The sequence below is a fragment of the Centrocercus urophasianus genome, unplaced genomic scaffold (assembly GCF_019232065.1).
Source record: "Centrocercus urophasianus isolate 14NV4802_14NV808 unplaced genomic scaffold, USGS_Curo_1.0 seq_29, whole genome shotgun sequence".
NCBI lineage: Eukaryota > Metazoa > Chordata > Aves > Galliformes > Phasianidae > Centrocercus > Centrocercus urophasianus.
In genome coordinates this window covers 8,299,747-8,321,225 of record NW_024884855.1, presented here as the reverse complement: position 1 = coordinate 8,321,225, position 21,479 = coordinate 8,299,747, and the positions used below count along the sequence as shown (strand labels likewise).

At 52.7% G+C, this 21,479-nt stretch overlaps 3 protein-coding genes and 1 long non-coding RNA gene across 7 annotated transcripts in view; 3 read left to right on the top strand and 1 right to left on the bottom strand.

Moving 5' to 3' along the window:
* SLC5A10 (solute carrier family 5 member 10) overlaps positions 1 to 1,681 on the top strand; it is a 28,429-nt gene extending 26,748 nt beyond the window's left edge. The window contains exons 11-14 of the mRNA XM_042827719.1: positions 90 to 258; positions 762 to 977; positions 1,140 to 1,221; positions 1,351 to 1,681. Of these exons, the coding sequence (XP_042683653.1) occupies positions 90 to 258; positions 762 to 977; positions 1,140 to 1,221; positions 1,351 to 1,505 (622 nt within the window). The 3' untranslated portion in view covers positions 1,506 to 1,681. The remainder of the gene's footprint in view (positions 1 to 89; positions 259 to 761; positions 978 to 1,139; positions 1,222 to 1,350) is intronic.
* A 127-nt stretch (positions 1,682 to 1,808) lies between these two features.
* On the bottom strand, positions 1,809 to 5,674 carry LOC122165080 (GRB2 related adaptor protein). Its single transcript, XM_042827720.1, has 5 exons — positions 5,529 to 5,674; positions 4,450 to 4,547; positions 3,401 to 3,523; positions 2,614 to 2,782; positions 1,809 to 2,391 (listed from the first exon to the last, which is right to left on the bottom strand). Exons 1-5 carry the CDS (start codon positions 5,604 to 5,606, stop codon positions 2,206 to 2,208), a joined length of 654 nt encoding a protein of 217 aa, XP_042683654.1. The 5' UTR covers positions 5,607 to 5,674; the 3' UTR covers positions 1,809 to 2,205.
* Positions 5,675 to 7,830: 2,156 nt separating this feature from the next.
* On the top strand, positions 7,831 to 16,966 carry LOC122165012. The gene is made up of 3 exons (XR_006170362.1): positions 7,831 to 7,983; positions 14,068 to 14,187; positions 14,855 to 16,966. It is a non-coding gene; the product is annotated as an uncharacterized LOC122165012 (long non-coding RNA).
* A 1,095-nt stretch (positions 16,967 to 18,061) lies between these two features.
* Positions 18,062 to 21,479, top strand: part of EPN2 (epsin 2) — a 39,942-nt gene continuing 36,524 nt past the window's right edge. For all 4 annotated transcript variants that reach the window (XM_042827555.1, XM_042827553.1, XM_042827554.1 and 1 more), the window contains exon 1: positions 18,062 to 18,178. The gene's annotated coding sequence lies outside the window, so the exon portion shown is untranslated. The remainder of the gene's footprint in view (positions 18,179 to 21,479) is intronic.

Here is a 21,479-nt window from a genome sequence, read left to right as displayed (position 1 = left end):
GCATTGCTGGGCCCCAGCCCGTGCCATGGGACAGCAACAGTGCCGTGCAGCGCAGGTGGGACAGTGTCACCATGCACTGCTGCTCACAGGGTGGTGACGGTGCTGCTGGTGGCCCTCAGCGTGGTGTGGATCCCCATCCTGCAGAGCTCCGGCGGCGGGCAGCTCTACATCTACATCCAGGCTGTCACCAGCTACCTGGCTCCTCCTGTCACTGCTGTCTTCATCCTGGGGGTCTTCTGGCCCCGTGCTAATGAGCAGGTGAGAACAGAAACACAGCCCTGCCCACTGGATTTCGGGTGGGGTCAAGAGGGAGGAATGAGGATGGAGCGCTGGAGAGGTGGGAGAGGAAATGTAGAATCATTCAAATTGGAAAAGACCTCTAAGATCACTCAACTGCTGGCCCATGCCCACCGTGCCCACTGGCCATGTGGATATGCAAAAGGAACACGCACAAGCCCCACGGTGGTGTTTCTTGTGGCTGGATGGGGGGAGGAGGAGGAGGAGGAGGAGGAGAAGGAGGATGCAGGTGCTGCCACACGTGGCCACCAAGCATGGCGGGGCTGGCAGGGGGCATCCCCTGGGAGTGAGTGCCACTGGGGATGGGTTTGGGCTGGCCGGGGTTCACAGTGCTATGCCAAGACCCTGGGGCTGCCCATCCCTCTTCATGGACTGTCCAAGGGGGTGGTTCCCTCTGTGGGGTTTGTCTCCTGCTGGCGTGGCCGTCCCCTTCCAGCTGCCCCCTTCTGCCGTTTGCTTTGCAGGGAGCCTTCTGGGGCCTGATGGCAGGGCTGGTGCTGGGGCTGGCCAGGATGGGGCTGGAGCTGGCACACCCCACACCCTTCTGCGGGGTCCCCGACAGGCGGCCCTGGCTGCTGGCTGACCTGCACTACCTGCACTTCGCTGCTCTGCTGTGTGCCATCACGGGGGCTGTCGTGGTGGGGGGCAGCCTGATGACTCCCCCACCACCCTCAGACAGGGTGAGCAGAACATGTGGGCACCCTGGACCCTGCGCCCCATAGCTGCTTGTTTGGAGACATCGCTGTCTCCTGAGGTGCACCCTGAGCTCAGCCAAAGGGGAGTCCCTGTGGAGGGGGCTCAGCTCGGGGGTGTTTTTCTACTGAATCTCATCCCATTTCCAGCTGCGGAATCACACCTGGTGGAGCCTTTCCCAGGAGCCTCCCCAGCACTTCATGGATGGCATGTCACAGAGATGCCCGGATGGTGAGTGGTGCCCAGCACAGGGGTATCCCTGGTTCTTTGCCTGTGTGTATCATCCCTGCAACACGGATGCCCAGTGCCTCGGTTTCCCCATGGTCTCCTGTCTCCACAATCACTGTTTGTCTCTGCCAGGCTCCTGCTCAGCTGCCCTGAGTAGCCAGCAGGCAACTGAAGGACTCCCAGCCCTGAGAGACACCACTGAGTCCCCTTTCTGGAGCCGGGTCTGCAGCATCAACGCCATTGTCCTGCTGTGTATCAATATTTTCTGCTATGCTTACTTTGCCTAGCCTCCTGTCAGCCCCTAGGAAGAGAGGAATAGGTGGAGAAATGGGGATTTAGGTGATTATTTTTGGTCAAGTTAGGGATAGTGGAAGCTTAAAGCCATTGGTGCAATGAGCTGTGTGTTCTCAGGGCTGCAGATCTGACTGTGTCCTGGGGGACTGTGAGAGAGGGGGACAATGGTGGGGACTGTGAGCCTTTGGGGTGAGCACAGGGGAGGCTGAGGGGGGCAGAGCAGGTGAAGCACGGCCCCAGATGAAGGCCATGGCATGGGTGGAAATGCTGCAGCCACACAGGAAAGTTTAATCCCAACACACTTTACTAACTCTAGAAAAAAATAATAATAAAAAAAAAAACCAAAAAAGCCACAATTTGCAGCTACAAATGGCACCAGCAGGACTGAATTCCTCCTGAGCAGCCCTTCCAGCAACCCATACCCCAGCACTGCTCCACAGCATCCCTGAGCCCAGCCATGTCCCAGCTGACTGCAGCCTTCCTGGAGCTGGGGCTGGAGGAGTTCTGGCCAGGAGCTGCCACCCATCGTGACCCCACAGAAGTTTGGATACCTCTCAACGTCACACAGCCGTCTGCTTCTTCACATATGGGTATTTGTTGGTGCTGGAAGTGGGGCAGGCTCTGCACAGCATCCACAGATGGCATCTGCAGCCCATGGGGAAAGCGTGGGGATGGGGGGGGGCGCGGGGCGGCTCACTTGCGGATGGGGTGGACGTAATTGCGGGGGAAGAAGCCGATGCGTCCATAGATCTTTCCCTGCCACCAGTTGGGGTCGGGGCAGTCCAGCACCTCAATGATGTCCCCGCGGTAGAAGGGCAGCTGGGAGCTGTCATGAGCAGAGAAGTCGAATTGGGCTTGCACGAATTTGGGTCTCTTCACCTGCAGGGAAACCCAAAGCAGAGGCGTCAAGAGTAGGGAGAGGATCCTGTATTCCCCAGCAGCTCTGCAGTGGGTGGTGGGGACACTGCAAAGACCCATGCAGTGGGGCTAGGAACAAAGGAAATCCTGTCTGGGGAAATCTGTGGGGCCCCCAGGGGCAAGGAAGATCCTGGGGTGCAGGATAGAGCCCTTCTTGATGCCATCCCATGGTCCCATGGTTACCTCTGGGCTCTGTTCGTCATCCCGAAGGAAGATCTGCTGCTTCTTGGCGATGGTGGTGGTCCTGTAGAAGTCCACCAGCTCATTGAGGGAGTTGAACTTCTCCTCCCAGAGGAAATATTTGCCGTTGCGCTCACGGAGCACCTTGAAGTGCTGGACGTGCTGCCCGTAGCTGCAGACAGAGCATGGATGGATGTTATTGATGGATCTCAAATCCTTTCCAGCACTGTGTGCGAAGCCAGGATCCTACTCTAGCCAGCCAGAGGTGACAGTGGCACTGGGATCCATACACCCACAAAGGGCAGGTAGGAGAGCTATGGGCTGTAGGTTTGGGTGCCAGTGAGCCACAAGATCCCCCCAGACCCAGGAGAGCAGAGCAGGCTGGCTTCCCACCTTGGTGTGCTCCTGGTGGTGGCACAGTGGGGCCATGGGTCTGTTGCATGTCCCCACTGCCTCCAGGGCCCCGGGGAAGGGGCAGGGATGTGGCCCTGCTGGTGACTCAGGGCAGAGGTTGCTCCCTTTCATTATGGGCAAGAACCTCCTTAAATGCTTAATTAGAGATTAGCAATGTGAGAAAGTGCCTGGCTGGCCTTGGGCCGGCTCCGCATGCTGGCTCTGGGCGGGGAAGGGGCAGCAATGGGGCGAGAGCCCTGGGGGAGGCTCTGCCTCTTGGCACACCTTCACACAGCCCTGGCTCTGATGCCGAAACCATCGGCCCCGGGGCACCAGGATGCTGTAGAGCTGGTCTTCAGGAATGCTCACGGAAACGTGTCCCCTGGGCTGCACTCACTTGACGGAGATGGAGAACTCCCCCGGCGCGCTCTCGCTCTCGCGGATCAGGAAGGCTCCCACGTATCTGCGCTTGAGGAGCAGCTCCTCCGCCACGTGCCGAGAGATCCTCCCCGCGTACCACCTGCCAGGGGCACCGCTCAGCCCCAAGCACCCCGCGCCACGTCCCCACCCCGCGGGACGGAGACACCGAGAGGAACCCCGTGGGAGTGGGGTCCCCGTCGGGCCTGAACCCACCCCCAGCATTTTGCCCCTTTGATGTGATCTCAAGGTGAGTGCCCGCTGCGCAAGCACAGTCTCCTGCAAAGGTGTTTGTGCAGCATCACCAGCAGCCGTGACCGCATCCTGTTCGCCAGCACGGTGCCTCGTCCCCTGCTTCCCCCCCGTGACTCGCAGCCCAATACGGAAACAGCCCATGGGTGCTTGGTGCAGAGCAGGAAACCCAATGTGTGGGGATGGAGGCATCAAAATGAGGTCACTGCCAGTGCAAATACCACAACTTTACGAACACCGAGCATCGGGGAGACCCACTGCTACCTGCTGAACCTACTGTGGTTATGCCCAACCCCAGCTTTAGCACAGAGCTGAGCCAAAGAAGCTCTGCCCCAGCACCCCACAGCCACAGCTCCAAGCAGATTTTGCTATGGCATTAAAATGTGATTTACCCGGGGATGATGGTACGTAAAACACAGCTTCAAACTGAGGATGGATTATGCCAGGCTTTAATAATACACTAATGGGATTGTGTCTAATGCAACTGTAATCCCATAATTCTTTGTTGTTCCCTATAAATTATCATTTATACAGTAGGCAACATGGTGCAGGGATGGATTTCTGTGTGCCCAGGATATGTGGGTTCCCTTCTGCCTCCCACTGCCTTCAGTGACAATGGCAGAAGGACCTGGCAGTGCCTGGCATTGTCACCCTGACACTCTGTGCCTCAGTTTCCCCATGTTCAGGGCTTTCAGCAGCTGTTTGGGCACCAGGACATGGGGTTGGGTCACTGCCCGGTGCTGGCAGGGGACACCATGGGGCAGGGCTGGTACTTACGGGTGGGGTTTGACTTTGATGTAGTTTTTGGGGACAAAGCCCTCGCAGCCATACAGCTCAGCCTTGTACCAGTTCTGGTCATCTTCCATGTTGAGTATCTGGGGCAGGAGAGTAGCAGGGAAGCATCAGCCCGGCTGCCATCCCCATGGCCCTCCACTGCCCCTATGTAGCCGTCCCAACTACCCACAAAATCTGGGGAAACGGGGTTCTGGTGAAGGCAGCACATTTCACTGCTCACTCCATGTTGAGGATTGGCTCACCACAGAGGTTCCCAGCATCCCCTTGAGCCCCCAGCCAAGGAAAGTGGTAAAACCCATACCCACAGGGGGCCTGGCTGCAGCCAGCGGCAGCATCCCCTGGGGCAGTGGCAGCGTAGGAGGACGGTCCCGCTGCGAGCAGGAGGGCTGTGACACCCATTTCCGCATAACACCAGTTTCCAGCCTCCCACGCAAGGGCCCTGGGGCTGCTGCACAGCTGTACAAACAGGATCTGAAACCCCGGGGCTGCGGGGGAAAACACACCGGAGAGACAGAGCCGGGGCTGTGCATTGCTCCCCGTGCCCTCGGCCCCCCCAAGTTGCTGGTGGGGTGCCACAGAATGTATCAGCCCCACGGAGAGGAGCAAGCAGTGGGGCAGGGTGCCCGTGACCCCAGTGCAGGGCTGTGGGTCCTGGGGGTGTTTTGAGGCTCCCTGAGGCTTTGGGGGTGCCAAGGTGGCAGCTGAGTCCTTTCTGAATGTTGTGCCCAGATGGGGGTTTGGGCTCATGGTCCTACCGATGGGTTCCTGTAGCTGCGGAGCAGGGGAAAAACAGGTTTCAGCCCCAAAGAAAAGCATGGTGCCACTGATGCCCCAATGGCCAGGGTGGCCTCGTGCCATGCCCCAGCCAGGACCTCACCGGGGATGTGTCCCGTGGCACGGACAGCTGGTACCTTCTACTGTTGTGATGCTGCTCTGCACCCCAAACTCATCAAAAACAGCAACTTCTCCTCCAGAGAAAGCCCCAAACAGGTGACAAACAACTGCAACAAAAGCACTCCGTGTACAAACGCCGTCCCTCCCCAACCTCTGTCCCCCTGTACCTTCAGGGTGTCCCCTTTCTGGAAGGGCAGCTCATCCTTCTCCGTCGTCTGGAAGTTGTACAGAGCCACTGACTCCATGCTGCAGGGCACAAGCGGGGCCCTGGGGCTCGCTGCCCCACGGCACGGGGCTGTGGGGCCTGGGGCGGGTGCTGCCGGCAGGCAGGAAGCCGCACTGATGTCACCGCGTTACCGGAGCAAAGCAGCGATGTGGTGGGTGGGATGCTGCCAGGGGGCACAGCCACGCGGATTGTGAGGGATCCAGGCGTCCGGCGTCCCTGTGGGCTGTCGTGTCGAGTGGCTGTGGGATTCTGGAAGGAAATTGGGTGGCGACGGGATGAGGATGCAGGTGAAGTGTGCTGCAAGCCGATAGACAGGGGAGTCTCTGATGTCTTGTAAGGGCTGAGCTGCTGGCACTCAGTGGAAGGATTCTGAGTGGGAACGGCTCTGTAAACGTGGGGATGAAATCACAGAGGGTGGGATGGGCAAAGGCAGAGGTGAGCAGGGTGGTGCATGCACCTGGTTTATTTGGAAACCAGACTAAAATCAACATGCTGTACCTGCAGTGCTCCCTTGGGGGGGCATGGCTCTGACAGTCCCAGCACCACGCAGCCTTCCTGGTGCACGTGTGTGCTTTGGCATGAGGTGCACAGAAAATGCACTGCGTGTTGGTTTTGCTTTGCAGTGAGGAATTAAGAGGGGACAGCCGTGGTTCAGTCCCTCTTATGAGCTCAGCATGGGGAACTGGTGCCATGTGATCAAGGAAGGATGAGGTATGATGCTCAGCACACATGGGGCTGGGTGCCCTGCACCCGGTGATGCTCCAGTCCCTGGCTGCTATCCCCAGTATATCCTTGGTGGAAGCAGGGAGGCCACGGGGCCGTGGGAACGGGCTGGGTGTCACAGGGAGAAGAGGACATGGTGCAGTCACCACAGCCAAATGGGAAATTCTCCCAGGGGGAGAAGACCAGAGTGAGATTTCAGCCCCAATGGAGCCGTTTTGGTGCCCGGCTCCTGGGGCACCTTGAGGTGTTGGACGTGGAGCGGTGCATGAAGTCATGCCACCCCAAAGGGACAGTGGGTGACAGAGGGAACCTCGACGCAGCGGCCGAACTCTGGACCGGAGCAGGATTGGGTCCTGCCAGCAGATGGCAGCAGCTTCCAGGGGACACTGGGGACACCGAGGACTAGGGAGGATGTCGCATGCCGCCCTGCTCACTCCACCCTCCTGTCTCCATGTCCTCGTGCATATGGTGCAGTTCTGGTGTTTCTTTCCCACATGCACACAGGAGGTGTCACCCCATGGCCATGAGCATCCGTGTTCAGCAGAATCAGAGGTGCCTACCTCTGCCTCTTTTCCTGGGAAAATCCTTCTGCCTGCTTTTGGGCACCCCAAGCCCCTCCATCCCACTCTTGCTCCATCTCAGAGCCCCCAGAAGGAGCCATGGCACCATGGTGCCCAGCTGCAGGTGCAGGGCCGTGCTGGGTCCTTGCAGTGCTCAGCTCCAGGAGGCAGCACTGACCATCTGTGGACCTGAGCCAGCCAAAAATCCCAAAACAAGGGGCTTTCCTCCCTCTCATGTTCGGTTATGAGTGCCAGAATCTGCAGCCTGAAGCAATGCGCACGGTGCTGCACACAACAAGCATCGTCCTGCCTTGCGAGGAGACCCCAGGGGCTGGAAAGGAGAATGTGAGTATCATCATTAATCCACACCCACCTCTCCTTGAAAAAAGGAGAAATTTCTGGCCCTGGGGACAGGCAAAGGAGGTTGCCACCGGTGCTGGCATTTCCCATTTGCCTTGGCACAGTCATCCCTAGATTGCCCAATCTGCCGAGTGCGTTTCATCAACATCCTGTGTTTACATGGCTGCAAATTCCCTTCAATCAAGGGAGGAAGAGGAAGAAGAGAGCCTCTTCCCCTTCTGTTGTGTGATGGGGTAACCCCTGGCCCCAGGGCTCCTCACTCTACCCCAGTCCACGGCGCTGCATGGAGAGGCCTGGAAAGTGGAGCGGGTCCCCTTGCCCATGGTATTGGTGGGATGTGAACTGGGGGCCCTGTGGGTGGGATCCTGGCAGTGGGGTCTCACTTTTGGTACTTGGTTTTGGGGTGATGGATGTAAGCGATGCTGGTGCCTGGCTCTGAGGTCAGGGCTGTGATGGGGACTCACGTGGTGGAGATGGCAGCCATTAATGAGTTAGCTAGCAGGGCCCCAGCAGCTGAAGGCTGAGTGCTCCCTGGGACCTATAAAAGGGGATGGAAGCCACCAGCTGCATGTGGATTGGTGGGAAGGGCAATCATGTGTGCTGACTTTAGGACTTGCTGCCTTCCCTAGCTGGCTGCTTTCATCCTGACCTGCTTTGGGCTGTGTGAGCAACACCGTAATGTGCCAGATGGACAAGCTTTACAAAACTTCCTGCTGAGTGCTGCTCTGGAAATGTCTGACAGAGGCTGCTGGGGTGAGGAACAACACTGGCATTCATCTCCCACCTGGAAGTGTTCAAGGACTGGGGAGATGTGGCACTGAGGGACGTGGTTGGTGGGCATGGTGGGATGAGCTGGGGATGGGATTGGTGATCTGAGTGCTCTTTTCCAATCTTAATGATTCTATGAAAGGGAGAGGAATTGGAAGGATCCTGAGACATGCAGCAATGGGGAGGGCATAGAGGCTGCTTGAAGGAGGAATCTGCTGCAGAGGAAGTCTTCTTGAGGAGCAGGAAAATGGTGGTGTGCAAGGGGTTTGTGCTAGGGAAATGGTGCATGTGTGCTCGCATCCTGGCACAACCTGCCACGTGAGCAGCGTCTGAGAAGCTCCCTCTTAACAGGGACATCTGTTATTTTTCTGGGATTTAGAAAGAAAAAAGCCAAGCGTGAAGCCCTGTGCGTAGGTGAGGGGATGCTGTGCTGCGGTGACTCAGCGGGGACGTCTGTGACTTCTGAGAACAGAAATGGTTTCAGAAGAAATTGTGAATGATGGCTCGCACAGGGGAGGCTGCGCTCTCAGTCAGTCCAATTCTGGTTCCTCCTTAGGGCTGGCCTGCTAACAAAGAAGTTATTAATAACCAATGAAGCCTGAGCTCACGTCATGCCTTCCTCTGGAAGTGTGGCAATAGCTGCTGTGGTTCCTCCCTTCGCACCGTACCCAGCTCTGCTGTGGCTGAGCGGATGTGTGTGAGAGCAGGGTTGGATGCAGGCACCCATGTGGGGCTGTATGGGGGAACGCATCCATGGGATGTGGCATAGAAGGCGGGGATGTGGGTGTCTATGGATGCAGGGAGGCTCAGCTGGGACAGCAGTGGTGATGGCTGAGCCCATTGCACTGTGGGGCAGAGGTCTGATTGGTGCCAGGGCACACAGAGACCCTGGGGACAGCCAGAGGGAGGTGTTCCCTCACTGGGGATGTGTGTGTGGCTGCATCCGTGGCTGGGCAGCGGGGATGCTGCTGGAGTGGTGCCCGCAGGGTAATTCTCTGGGTGCCGGATGCACCGTAAAAGCCCTGAGAGAATCCAGGCACTGTGCTGCTCCTGAAACTGCCTATTGAGGAGGGAGATGAGAAGGACAAGAGGGAGGAAGCGGAGGGAAGGCACAGCACTGAGGCCTTCTGTCTGGCCAGGGCGGATGCAGGTGCAGCTGTGGATTCCCCGGATGCTCCAGCTGCTCTGTGCCACCCTTTCCTGTGGGGATGGAGCAGATGCAGACAGGAGTTCCCCCTGGCTCAGCTTTTGCCATGATTTATTTCTGCTGCAGCATCTGGGACAGCTGCTTCTCCTGTAATCTGGGCCTCGAGGTGGGGATTCTCTGAAGCCTTGTAAAGGCTTGAGACCTCTCAGAGTTTTGCGTGACCTTTCTCCCCTCCCTCGCTGCTCTGCTTCAGGAAAGGTTTAGAAACGAAGCAGTTCTGAAACTTCTGCTCAGCCTGTCATCAGAGCATTGTAAAATGTACCAATAGCTTCAGAGGGGAATCCACAAGCGTGGCCTCTGCTTCTGTAGAAAACCCAAAATAGAGCTGCCTTGTGCCATTTCCCAGTGGTGTTGGTGCCTGTGCAAGGCAAGAGGAAAGAGGGAGCAAAGGCTGCAGGAGGCCATATGAAATGGATGGATCTTTCCCAGGATGGTGTCTGATTGTGATTTCTGATACAGTGGCTATGGAAATGCAGGGTAATGGTGCTGAGGCCTTGCCAGACATCCGCCTGCATGGGTGAGGCAGGATCTGGTCTGAGCAAAGCAAGGCAGCAGTGCCTCTTTTAGCAAACGCTATGAGTAGTACTCGCACATGGCAATGAGAAAGCAAGGCAGTGCTTCCCCTTGGAACCCTCACGCAGAGTTGGAAATGGCAGGGTTTGCTCCCATGGAAAGGTTGATGGGATTCCCAGGAATTTGGGGACATGGGACAGGATGGCACAGGAGCAACATGGCTCTGGGGCTTCAGCATGGGGGCTGCAAGGCATGGATGTGAGCACAGGCTGTAAAGTGTTTCTTGTGTGGGTGTCCCTGTGGCATATGCATACACAGAGATGCATATGAAATATGTAGCAAAGAATATGCAAAACACTGAGTCTGTGTTTATACAGAGTATTCCTTCCAGCTGGGCGTTCCCTTCAGCTCACCAGGCAGCAAGCTTCTGAAATAGAGATTTACCACCTTCTTCCCTTTCTCTTCCTTTCTCAAGCTGAAAGAGGAGCTGGTTTTGGTGTTGGCTGGCTTTGCGTTTAGCCAGACAGCCCTAGCTGACTCCCTGCTCTCTGTAGGCTTTGCCAGCTTGCTGGCTCAGAGATGGTTAGAACCAAGTGCCCTGGGCACAGTCTCTTCTGGGAGACCCTCAGAAATTACCAAGGCATGGGCTCCAGCCCTGCTCCAGCCTGGCACCTGCCTCTTTGCCCTCTGAGGATTGACCCTAGGTCTGTAGCCCAAGCTGTATTTGTGTGCTGCTGCCTAAGCCGGATCAGCGACAGCCTCCAGCAGCACAGCTGCGCTGTTCCTGGCTCCCCAGGGCAGAGGCATTCACCGGCTCAGTAAATCATTTTAGCATGTGTTTAAATCTGCCGTGTAGGACAGGCTCTGAACACCACCCCGGGTGCTGAAGGCTGAAAGGCATGCCACCTGTATGCAAGGCTGAGGCAGCCTTGAGGATATGAAACATACCAGCTAATGGAGTCTGGGGAAAGGCACACACAGCTTTTGGGAGCAGCCTGGACAGTCCTGCTTGGGAGAGTTGGGAAACAGTGTGTGGATGCTGTGCTTTGTCCCAGCTTTCAAGTAAGGACACCTGGGCAGGCTTGATGTACAGAACTATAGGGCAGCATATGGGAAACCAGCACCTGTCCTGCTCAAACCAGTAGAGTCCAGCCCAGAATCACAACACTGGTAGTGATTGAGGGTGAATTGGTGAAGGCCAATTGACCAGCTTTCAGGCCCTGCTATGTAGGTATCAGCACTGTTCTTCCAGCCAACTGGTGACCATGTGGGATATTCAGTACATGAGGCAGCTGAGGCTTTGGCTCTCGCACTTGCTGAGCAGGTTAATCAGTTTGTGCGTCTCTGGCAAAGGCCAGTTTCAGTATTGCTCAGATCTGTTGTGGCTGTGACAGTTTGCACACCCACCATGTTCACGCAGTGATGTGCAAGCACAGAAAGAGGCTTCCTGGGACGAGGAGGAAGCCCCCTGCCTGCAGAAGCTCTGCAGCTATTTTTGATTGAGGTTAAGGCTGTGGTTTGTGCCCCAGCAGAAGCACTGTGCACAGCCTGTTCCCAGTGACTCCAGCACTGGCCTTGTCCCTTCTCTGATCAGAACAGAGCAGGTTCCTCTGCCTTCCTCCAATGCTTACAAGGTCAGGGTGCAATCTTGTATTTCTGCACCTCGTTCAGTCCTTAGGAATGTGGAAGCTCGTAGGAGTATTAATTACAGCCACTTATATATAACCTGCTTGGCCAGTCATTGTGCCCAAATGGCTACTTCAACAGCCAGCCACTGTGGGAGATGGAGGTTGCTCGTACAGATTCAGCTCAGCCAAGGGAACCCTCTGGTCCAGGGGCTGGCACGGCAGTTCAGCAAGATGGATCCATGTAGCAGCTCAGCCAAATAGTGTTAGAATTGACTGTGCTCTGAGAATTTCCTGCCTGCAGTTCTGTGCAGTGTGTGTGCTTTGGAGCCCTAATGGATTGCCATGAGTCTCTCCCAGCCCAGCTGGTGAGTTTTTAATCTGCTTGGTGATTACACAGGGAGTGTGTATTTACAGCTCTGAGCTGCTCCTTGGTGTTTGTATTATGAAATCACCTGAGAGGACCTGTTGAGGGTGAGATGCTCAGTGATCAACCAGCTAAGAGTCGTGACCATAAATGCAGATGTGAAAGTTGCAACTGGATTTGTGAGCCTGAGAACTGAGGAAGTCAGTTGCAGAAGTGGGAATCAGAAACCTCGAAACTGGGCCAAGTAATTAAGCAACCAGCTGGATGCTGTGCAAACACAAACCAAATAGACAACCCTCAGTTTTCATCTGTCAAGGGAAAAACCACGAGATTTTCAGCTGTGATGCTCAGTGATGGGCAACCAGCTGTAATCCAGGGGCTCAGTAGCAGTGCCACAAATCCCTTGGTTTAAAAGAAGCAAAGCTCAAAATGACTCCGGGTTGCCCTGCTTCTAGAGTCCTGTCTCAGCTTTAGTATGACATTTCTGCACTACTAGTGGCTGTAGATTTGCACTGTAGGCATAAAGCTTTTTTTTTCTCAGGGCTATAAGCAGATGTGACGTTGCTGGGTGCTTCAGGAGAATAGCACAAAAGCAGCTCCCATGGACTATCTGCTGCATCAATTCTCTGTATACGAGTGTGGTTATGCCTGTTTCAGTCTTTCTATCCCTAATCATTCCCAGTAAGGGGCAGACAAATCGATGGGCTTACCCCTTGTGAGCAAAGCATTGCTCTTCTCAAAGGCTCTGTGTTTTGCGCTTGAATATGAAACACTTTGTGCTTGAGTCTTCTGATGTGGCCACGGCTGCTGCAAGGACCTGAGGTGCTCTCACCTGATACTTGGTTGTATATGTTTCTGGTCAGAAGACTGCTTTTCCCTTGCTCTTGTCTTAGTGTACAAAGTGTATTTTTCCTTCCTCAGCAGTCTGCTCACTGTCACACGTGGGGCAGTGCTTGGGCCGGCAGCACATCTCCTGCTCTCCAGGTGTTTGCCCAGCAAGGCAGCCTCTTCCAGGTGAGCAACTTCGGGGAGGAGCAAAGATGATCCGTGGCCACGTGAGATCCTTTCACAACAGCACACATCATCCTGTACTTTGGCTGCTATTATGACGCCCAGATTGGGCTGCAGATAGGCCTGGAGCAAAAGGGAGGTGATGTTCCTTGGGTGGCTGCTGGAATGATAAAGGAGCACAGAAGGGTGATGTTGTTCATCAGGCCCTTCCTGGCAGGAAGTGCTCTCATCGTGACAAGGAGGAAGTCGAGAGGGACAGCATGAGCTGTGCTGACTGCAGGGGAATCTGTTTCCTCCAGCATGGGCTGGAAGGCTCTGGCTTGGGTCAGTGGTACCAAGCAGTAGCAAAGTAGTCAATGTCACAGCAAATGTTCTGTGTCTGACAGTAAAAACTATGCAGACAGTCCCAACTGGGGAGTGCTCCCAGCATGGAACAGGCAGCACAGCCATGCTGGTTATGTCTGATCAGAGTAAAACCTCCTGTCCCCTCCTGTCCTCTCTTTTCTGCTGACACAACTGTTTGTCTGACCTTCTCTGCTGAGCTGATTCAGAGAGCTCAACTGGCTGCAATGCAATCCTCCTCCCCAAAAAGTGATTAGCTCTCACCACAGATGGTGTTAGCTGGTGCTGGAGGTAGGGAGGGAATGGAACCAGGTGGCTGGGGGTAGTGGAAGAAGGGCAGGAACTGCAGCACCCTGACCAGGGTCAACTGAAACTTATGGAATTCCACCCCTCAGTGGGATTTGGAGTAAGCAACGTCTTGGTTTCTCAGTGTGGCACGGGGAGAAACTGTACCTTCAGAGCAGTAAGGAGAAAGGCATGAAGGAAGGTGCCCACAGAGGAGAAGGGCTCTAACTTCTGAAGAAACACAACACTTGGTAATTACTACAACTGAGTACATTTCAAACATCACCACCTCGCGTGCTGTCAGTGCATATTCATTTCAAGAAAAACAATGTGCTGGGCTTGCATTCTCTCTCCTCTTTTCGTGAATCTGCTAACGTGTTCAGAAAAGGTCTGTTCCAAAAGCCTGCATTAGAGGTGTATTAATTTTGAGCTTGTCACAGTGAATGTTTGCACTGGAAACAATTCTACGAGTTTGTGTGCATCACAAATGAAACTAAAATCGTCACACTGCCATAAGTGTGCTCTATTCTGATTAAACTTGGGTTATTTACAGCTGAACTCAGGCAGGGGCTTATTGGGGCACATTTTACCATTCATCTTTCTGATTATTATTATTTTTTTTCCCCTGTAACTACGTTTATTCAGAGTATGGAAGATGTTTAAAAGAAATTAACCTGAGCACAGTAGGAAACAAACTTTTATTCTGGTCTTTATTTTAGGTGAACTTTGTACACGTGGTCTGGCTGCAGGCCCTGTGGCTCTGTGTGCAGAGGTATAACTCAGCATAACTCGGAGTGTTTCCATGAAAGGTTCATGAATCCAGGAGAGAATAATCTGAGGTGAGTATCACTTGGTGTAAATCCGAATATTTCCCATATCACTGTCAGCGATGTGCAGATGGCTCAGAAAATTGAGAAGAGAGCCTGTGTGTGTTGAGAAATGCCTTGATTCTTTGGCTCTGAGGACAATAATGATTGCATTTGCCCATATTCTCATTTAATTAGCAGATTTACAAAGCTGGGCACAAAAGGGACTCGAGTCCTTATTTACCCCCTCGTGGAAGCATCTGACTTCCCAGGGAGGCTGAGAAATGCCAGCTCCCACTGGGGTCAGTGTGAGTGGAGGATGCCTGATACACCAGGCAGCTTCTTCCCTGTCTGCTTAATACAGAATTAAATGCTGAGCATTAAACACACCTTCATTAGATGATGCTGGTCTATTTTTGAATTGATTCCTTTGAAGACCTATCGGTTAAGAATGGGAAGGGAAATTGATAATGGAGCAAAAATGACTGTGATTGAATTGCATGCAGCTAGAGCCATGCATCAGTGTAATGAGATTCAGTCTTGTTTGGTTACAAATGCTGGAGACAAAAGCAGAAAATGTGATCCACCAAGCCAGCTCTCAGGAAATGAGAAACAATAGAGTGAGGAAATCAAATTTCAAACTGCAGAGATATATTTATCGAGTTTTCCTTACAGTTTTTTTTTTTTTTTTTTTTTGCAGAGCTTTTCGGCATTCTTGGTGCAGCTTTTTTTTCCTGTATTTTTTTTTTCGGCCAGCCGACATATGGCAGGAGGATTAGATCACTGCAAAGCACTGTTATTTGTGACCCGTTTGTTAATGCGGGGCGGGGGTCACTGACAAGAGACGAATGTACTTGTCATTGTTCAGTGCTTCTCGAGTGCTGCTCCTGTTGTCAGTCGCACCGTGGCCAGACATTTGGAACAAACTCATTAGCTGATGAGCGGTGTGCTCAGCACCACGTGGTGGCAGTTGCTGTGTGGGCGATGCTCACGTTATGGCAGTGCAAGGCTCTCCTGGGGCTCCTTGGCAGCCACGTGGCTACATGAGCTCGGGGGGCAGCCATGGTTGGGGCAGGCTGCGCCTTGGCTGTGCTGGGAGAGCCTCCTGCATGCCCAGCATCACACTGCAGCTCTCTCCTTGCCTTTCTGCTCCTTATGATGCAAAGGCCCCTTTCCTCCCACTCGCTGCCTCCATCTGCCTTCTCCACATGGACTGCTCTGCTGCAGCAGTTACTGGGGAGACGCCGCGGTTATCGCCTTCTGATGCTGAACTCACTTTGCAAATAATGGCCTTGAACTCTGGCTCTGCCAACGGGGCTGAAATGTGTGCTGTGAGCAACTTGATAGAATGTCATGGGTCAACAACCAAGGTGTGGTGCAGCCTGTTCAGGGAGGACAGGACTAGAATGGAAAGCTTGCCAAGCTGGATTCTGGCTTTAAAACCACAATTGGCTGCCAGCTGTGGCTAGTGTGCAAGGAGAGTTTTTGATCTGCTGCAGAGAGTCTGTACTCACTGCAGCATCCTCAGGATTGTCCCATTGCAGACTGGACAAATCTCTCTTGGTACAGCTGCAATAATCTGGGGAACCTGGCCAGCCTAGCACCAACACAGTTTAAGGTGTTAACACAACTCTAGTAAAACAACAACTAAAAAACAACCCCTAATTTCACTCAGGCAGCTTGTTTTGCCTGTACGGAGTGGCTTGATCAAGTTGACAGAAAATGCAGTAGTGTTGATACAGGTGTGCCAGCTGCAGGAATTCTCTGCTGGGTTTGTTTATTTGTACACTTGAGCTGCAGGCACAGCCCTGGAGATGCCTGAGATGGAGCTGGAAGCACAGGGGAAGCTCCCACCTGTTTCTCAGAGATCTGTCCAGAGGAGAGAGAAAGTTAGGCATGAGAGAAGGCAGAAAGTAGACTCATCTTCTGCACATTTTACTTTAAACAAGAGCTTTCCTCTTGTTCTTCAGAGCTGTCAGCACCTAATCATTAGGCTTAATGAACATGCATAGAAACATTAGCTTTCCATCACTGCTGTTTTTTCTAAAGACAAAAAGAGGGAAGTATTCTTTCAGCTCCTGCTGATAGTGTCAGATGCTTGCAGATGTTTTGTTTTTTCACCCAGAATTTCATTCTGCTGGGCTCCCCGAGCTCAAGGTTAACAACTAAGCTATATCACAGCTAGCTGCAGACTTGGCTTCCTAACTACCAGATGGTATTTGAAGCATTTCGACTTGCAGCATTTCTAAAACAAGTTGTTTTTAATGCAGCTTACCCTGTGCTTTGCTGCAGTCCATGTCCTTCTGTATTTAAACCTGGATCTGTCTCAGATTGAGGTCAGTGGGAATTCTGCTACCGGCTCTGAGGTGCAGGGCTGTAAGTTTGCCATGCTTCTTTCTCTTGGAAAGCAATACCTTATAAACTGAATTTTGCTCTGTTTCCTCTGTTTTATAGTGTTTAATAAGGTGAGATTGCTCAGGAATTTGGGTTTTAAATGAGCAGTAGTGCTACCTGGAGCCAGCTGTAACATGTCCCTCCCAGCCTCTGCTGACCTTTGCTGTCTCCAGTACAGCCACGTCCCATTTCCTTGAATTGTCCCACAGCTTTACGATAGGAACAAACACTCAGAGAAGCACAAGGAGACCACTGACCTCCAACTCGTGATCCTGGGCTCTGTGTCTCCAACAAGGGAAGGCCATGAGCTACAGGCTGCCTGGCTCTCGCTACCACAGTCCTTTCTGCATCCAGTTCCCCTCAATGTGACCACGAAGGTCTCAGTACAGACCCCCCATGAAGTGTCTCTAAATCAGAAAATGCCATTAAAAATATTGTTTGTTATTATGTTGCCTAATATAGTAAGGAGGATAAGAGTGGCAAATTGGGATGGTTGGAGGTGATGCTGAGGGCAGCGCAGTGATCACAGAGGTCTTGCTGCAGCCCCACATCATCACTCTGAGGCGTCCCTAAGTACAAAAACACCATTTAAAAATATGTATATATTTATTGTTACATTGCTAAGTTTGACACGAGGAGGAGGAGGTCTTGATAGATGAAAAACTTAGCATGAGCCAGCAGTGTGCCCTTGCGGCTCGGAAGACTAACGGGATCCTGGGCTCCATCAAAAGTGTGGTGGCCAGCAGGGACAGGGAGGTCCCTCTCTGCTCTGCTCTTGTAAGACCCCATCTGGAGTGCTGTGTCCAGGTCTGGAGCCCCCAGTACAAGAAAAACAGAGAGCTGTTGGAGAGGGTCCAGAGGAGGGCCGTGAAGATGATCAGAGGACTGGAGCACCTCCTCTATGAAGGCAGGCTGAGGAAGCTGTGCTTGTTCAGCCTGGAGAAAAGAAGGCTGTGCAGTGACCTCACTGCAGCCTTCAGTACCTAAAGGGAGCCTACAAACAGGAGGGGAATCAAGTCTTTGAAAGGGTAGATAACAGCAGGGCAAGGGAAAATGGCTTTAAGTTGAGGGAAGATTTAGGTTGGATGTCAGGGAGAAATTCTTTACATAGAGAGTGGTGAGGTGCTGGAACAGCTGCCCAGAGAGGCTGTGGATGCCCCGTCCCTGGAGGTGTTCAAGGCCAGGTTGGATGGGGCCCTGGGCAGCCTGGTATTAAAGGTGGAGGTTGGCGGCCCTGCATGTGGCAGGGGGTTGGAGATTCGTGAGCCTTGAGGTCCCTTCCAAGCCGGGCCATTCTGTGATTCCGTGAGGAGAAGAGCAGTGGATGCGGACGGTTGGAAGCGATGCCGGCCCGGCCACCTCCCGAGGAGGAGCGGAGCGCGGGCTCCTCAGGACGCGGGGCGCCGCCCGCCGCCGCTCGCTCTCCCATCTCCCGCCCCCGCTTTCTCCCCGCCGCGCCCGGCCCGGTGCCGCGCCTCGGGGGCGCGCGCGGCCGCCGGTTCCGCCTCCTCGTCCGCCGCCTCCCCCTGGCCGCCGCCATGTTGGATGGTGCGTGTGGGTGTCAAACCCAGCCAGAGGCGGCGGCGGCCGGGCGCCGGGAGCCCTCCTGCGCTCCTCCCGTTCCCCTCAGGTCAGTCCGGGACCGCGGGTGTGCGCGGAAAGGCGGCGGGAAGGCCTCCCGGGCCCCTTCCTTTCCCCTCGGCCTCGCCCCTCGGCGCGGGCTGGGCGCGGGAAGGGCCCCCGGGGCGCCGAGCGGGGCCCGGCGGCGTGAGGTGCGGAGCGGGGCCGGGGGAGGCCGCCGTGTGCCCAGCGGGGCCGGGGCTGCCTTTTGTTGTCCGCGCCGGGCGGTGGGTAGCAACGGTTCGGCCATCATGGCGGGAGGAGGTTCCGGCAGCGCAGCCGGTGCCGCCGGGAGGAGCGCGGCGTTGGGTGGGGGGAGCGGCGGCTGCGGGAGCGGCCCGGCCCGGCCCGGCTCTGTGAGCAACGGGGCTTTTTTTTTTTTTTTTTTTTTTTTAATTTAAGAATCTTCACCCTCCTTCCCTCCCCCCACCCTCCCTTTTTTTTTTTTCTTCCTCCTTTTTGTTTTTTTCTCCTTTATTTTTTGGTTTTTTGATTTTTAATCCTCTCCCCGCAGTAGGTTGGATGCTGTGCTTTGAGCAGTTAGCGCCCTGCGTTAATCGTTGTATCTCGGAACGATATTTCGGCAGCGATCATTACGGGCTGCCAACAATGAGCCTCCCCTGTTGTAAAGCCGTGAGGCGCAGCGCTAACAGCTATGTGAGCTCAGCGCCGTTTGGCCGAGGGGCGTGCAGTGCCTTCCCCCTTCCTTATCACTCATCCAGAAAGCTCAATGATCGTTAAAATCGACACCGACTGCACTCGCCCGACAATCTAAGAGGTCTTTTCTAACCTTACCGACCACACTGTTCTATCCTTACAAAGGAAGTACCCCATCCGGAGGCACGGAGCACTTGTCCCGATGGCCGAGCTGCGGATGTTGCAGGCTGGACTTCAGGAGTTCAGAATGCAAATCAGGCCACGGCGTTGGGTTGTTTTATTCTCCCCGCTGAAATGTGTGTTTTATGGAAATATGGGGCTCTTGCGTAATGCTGTATTTTGTGCGAGGCAAGGTCAGAGAGAACCGGGTTGCTTAGGTTTAAAATGCTGGATGTCAGATTTTGATTTTGGTTTTTGATTAAAATACAAACATGTAATAACCATATCTCCGGCAAAATGCAGTCTGTTTAGGAAGTACTTCAAAATATGTTTATCTTGGCTGATTCCCAGGCACATTATTTTCAAACAAACTCCTGTATTGTGTTTCCTTGTGAAGGATTAAAACTTTTGATACGTTTTCTCTTGCAGTTCAGGGGTCGCGGCAGACTGACTGGATAGAGTTTCAGAGATAATCTGCCATATATTAAATATTTAACCGTGTTATCGAGAATTACCGAGTACAAATTAACCGTGAGTTTGCATTCCTGAAGACGGGTTCTGATAAGGCTGAGCTGACTGTGAGTTACTCCTCAGGAAGTTTGACTTAGTGATGCTGATTGCAAGTTCCTTGATGTCATAGAGCAGCTGTGTGACATCATCCTGCTGCAGTGATGGGCGGCAGCTCTTTGTGAGTTCTGACCAATGAAAAATAGTGCCTGCTTTTAAGAAATAGGGTATGAAAAGCCACTCTTTTTTTAGGAGAAAGGAAAAAAGAAAAAAAAAAAAAAAAAAGAGGACTTTTTGCTTAAGCAGGAGCTGAATTGCCTTGGGTGACATGTGGGAAAGAAAAGTCCTACCTGGGAGTCACCTGGTGGTCCTGTCCTAGCAGAACAGAGACCCAAGCCCTGTCTGTCAGTTTCCTGGTGGTAATTCCATGGTGTTTTCCACATCCATTATTCTTAGAGTCATATTTAATGACCAGTTGACAAACATCTGATGTCCAGTGCAAGCAGTGCTGTGCAGTGCAATGCGTGTGGATGAACTGTGCTTGTACTGACTGTGTTGTTATTTAAATAACTGGTTAATCATGCTAATTGTGTTCCAGCTGTCAGCCATTTGATTGCTTCAAAACTTGGAGCTTTTAAGAAGCCTCGAATCTTGGATCACTGCTGCAAAATGCCAAAGGCCTGATTTGTTACTTCAGAAAAATGCTGATAATCTTGATAGAGGAATTGGCTTTTTTTTTTCTTTTTTTTTTTTCCTTCCTCCCAAGGAGTGATTAAATTGTAATGTCTTAGGAGAAATATCTTACTGATTAGCTGTGATGTGCGTGATGCTGCTCCTGTGTAGGATGGGGAAATTAGTGTTGCTTTTGTGTGGTCAAGAATAGAACATACTCTGAAACCTTTGTGCAATGACTGGTGGTCAGGAAACAACTTTCAGGTCTTCCAGTGCCGTATTTGCAGAGTACTAAATTGTCTCTTGGGATCTTGCTAATAGGAAATGAAAGGTGTCTGGTTTGTATGAATGCCTGTAATGTTCTTTTTCCACTTTGTCTTGCTCTGATCTGTGCAGGGAAAGTATTGAAATGTACCAGTATCCTGCTGTCTTAAGTGCTTCAAAGAGCAGTGTTTTTTGTGCATTTCAGTAGCCTAGCTGCTCATTAAGAAAGCATGAGACACTGTGGAGGAGAACAACATGTATGCTGTCCTCTGGAATAAAACCTTTTAGGTCTAATTGCAGGTCTGCTAGCATTGATATATGTCAGTTTGGTTACATACTGGTATGTGCTGAATAGCAGACCTTAAAAATCTCAGAATTAATCAGTTTTGGTGGCTGGTATGGGATTGCTTTCCTTTCCCATGAGGAAAAACAAAAAAACAAAAAGAAAAATAGAATGCTTGTATAACAGAATAAGTGAATTGGGAGGCTGTAAGTTTCAGGATGGATCTAGAATTGGATGGCCACAGCAGCTGAGCCTCTGGGGAAGTGATGTAGGAGGCAGAAGGTTACAGAAAAGCTGCTGTTGTGTGTTTACCAGGAGCAGTATTGCTTTGGGTTTTGGTAGACTTTGTGGTGGTGGTCTAAACTGTGATCAGGCAAACTAGTTTGGAAGCAATTAGAAGTTTGGGGCAGTTTCTAAGTAGGAGGTAAATAAAATGACTGAGGCTGAGTTCCTCCAGGCTGTACTGTATGTGTTCAGAGTTACCACCTGAAGTTCGATGCATATAAATATCTAATATTGGAATTTATGTGAGTGATTATAGCATTAGAAAATGGGTATAAAAGTATTTTATGTTTTCTACTCCCAGTGCCATTGGCAACTGGGAATGTTTATCAGAATTTGATTTTTAGTTCGCCCTTATGCGTTTCTATGTGGAAACATTATTTGGGATGCTTTCCTTTCAGTGATGCTATGTTTAGTGAAGTGCTTTCTCCTTTATAGATAACTGTTAGCTCATTCTTTCATACAGTTACAAAAACTAATCTTAAAA

Bases quoted from the DNA above. Each gene is read 5' to 3' on its own strand.
- LOC122165080 (XM_042827720.1), bottom strand. From the start codon at position 5,606: ATGGAGTCAGTGGCTCTGTACAACTTCCAGACGACGGAGAAGGATGAG. The intron at 3,524-4,449 runs GTAAGTACCAGC...TGCCCCTGGCAG, and splicing joins ATCAAAGTCAAACCCCACCC to GTGGTACGCGGGGAGGATCT. The intron at 2,783-3,400 runs GTGAGTGCAGCC...CTCTGTCTGCAG, and splicing joins GAGTTCTCCATCTCCGTCAA to CTACGGGCAGCACGTCCAGC.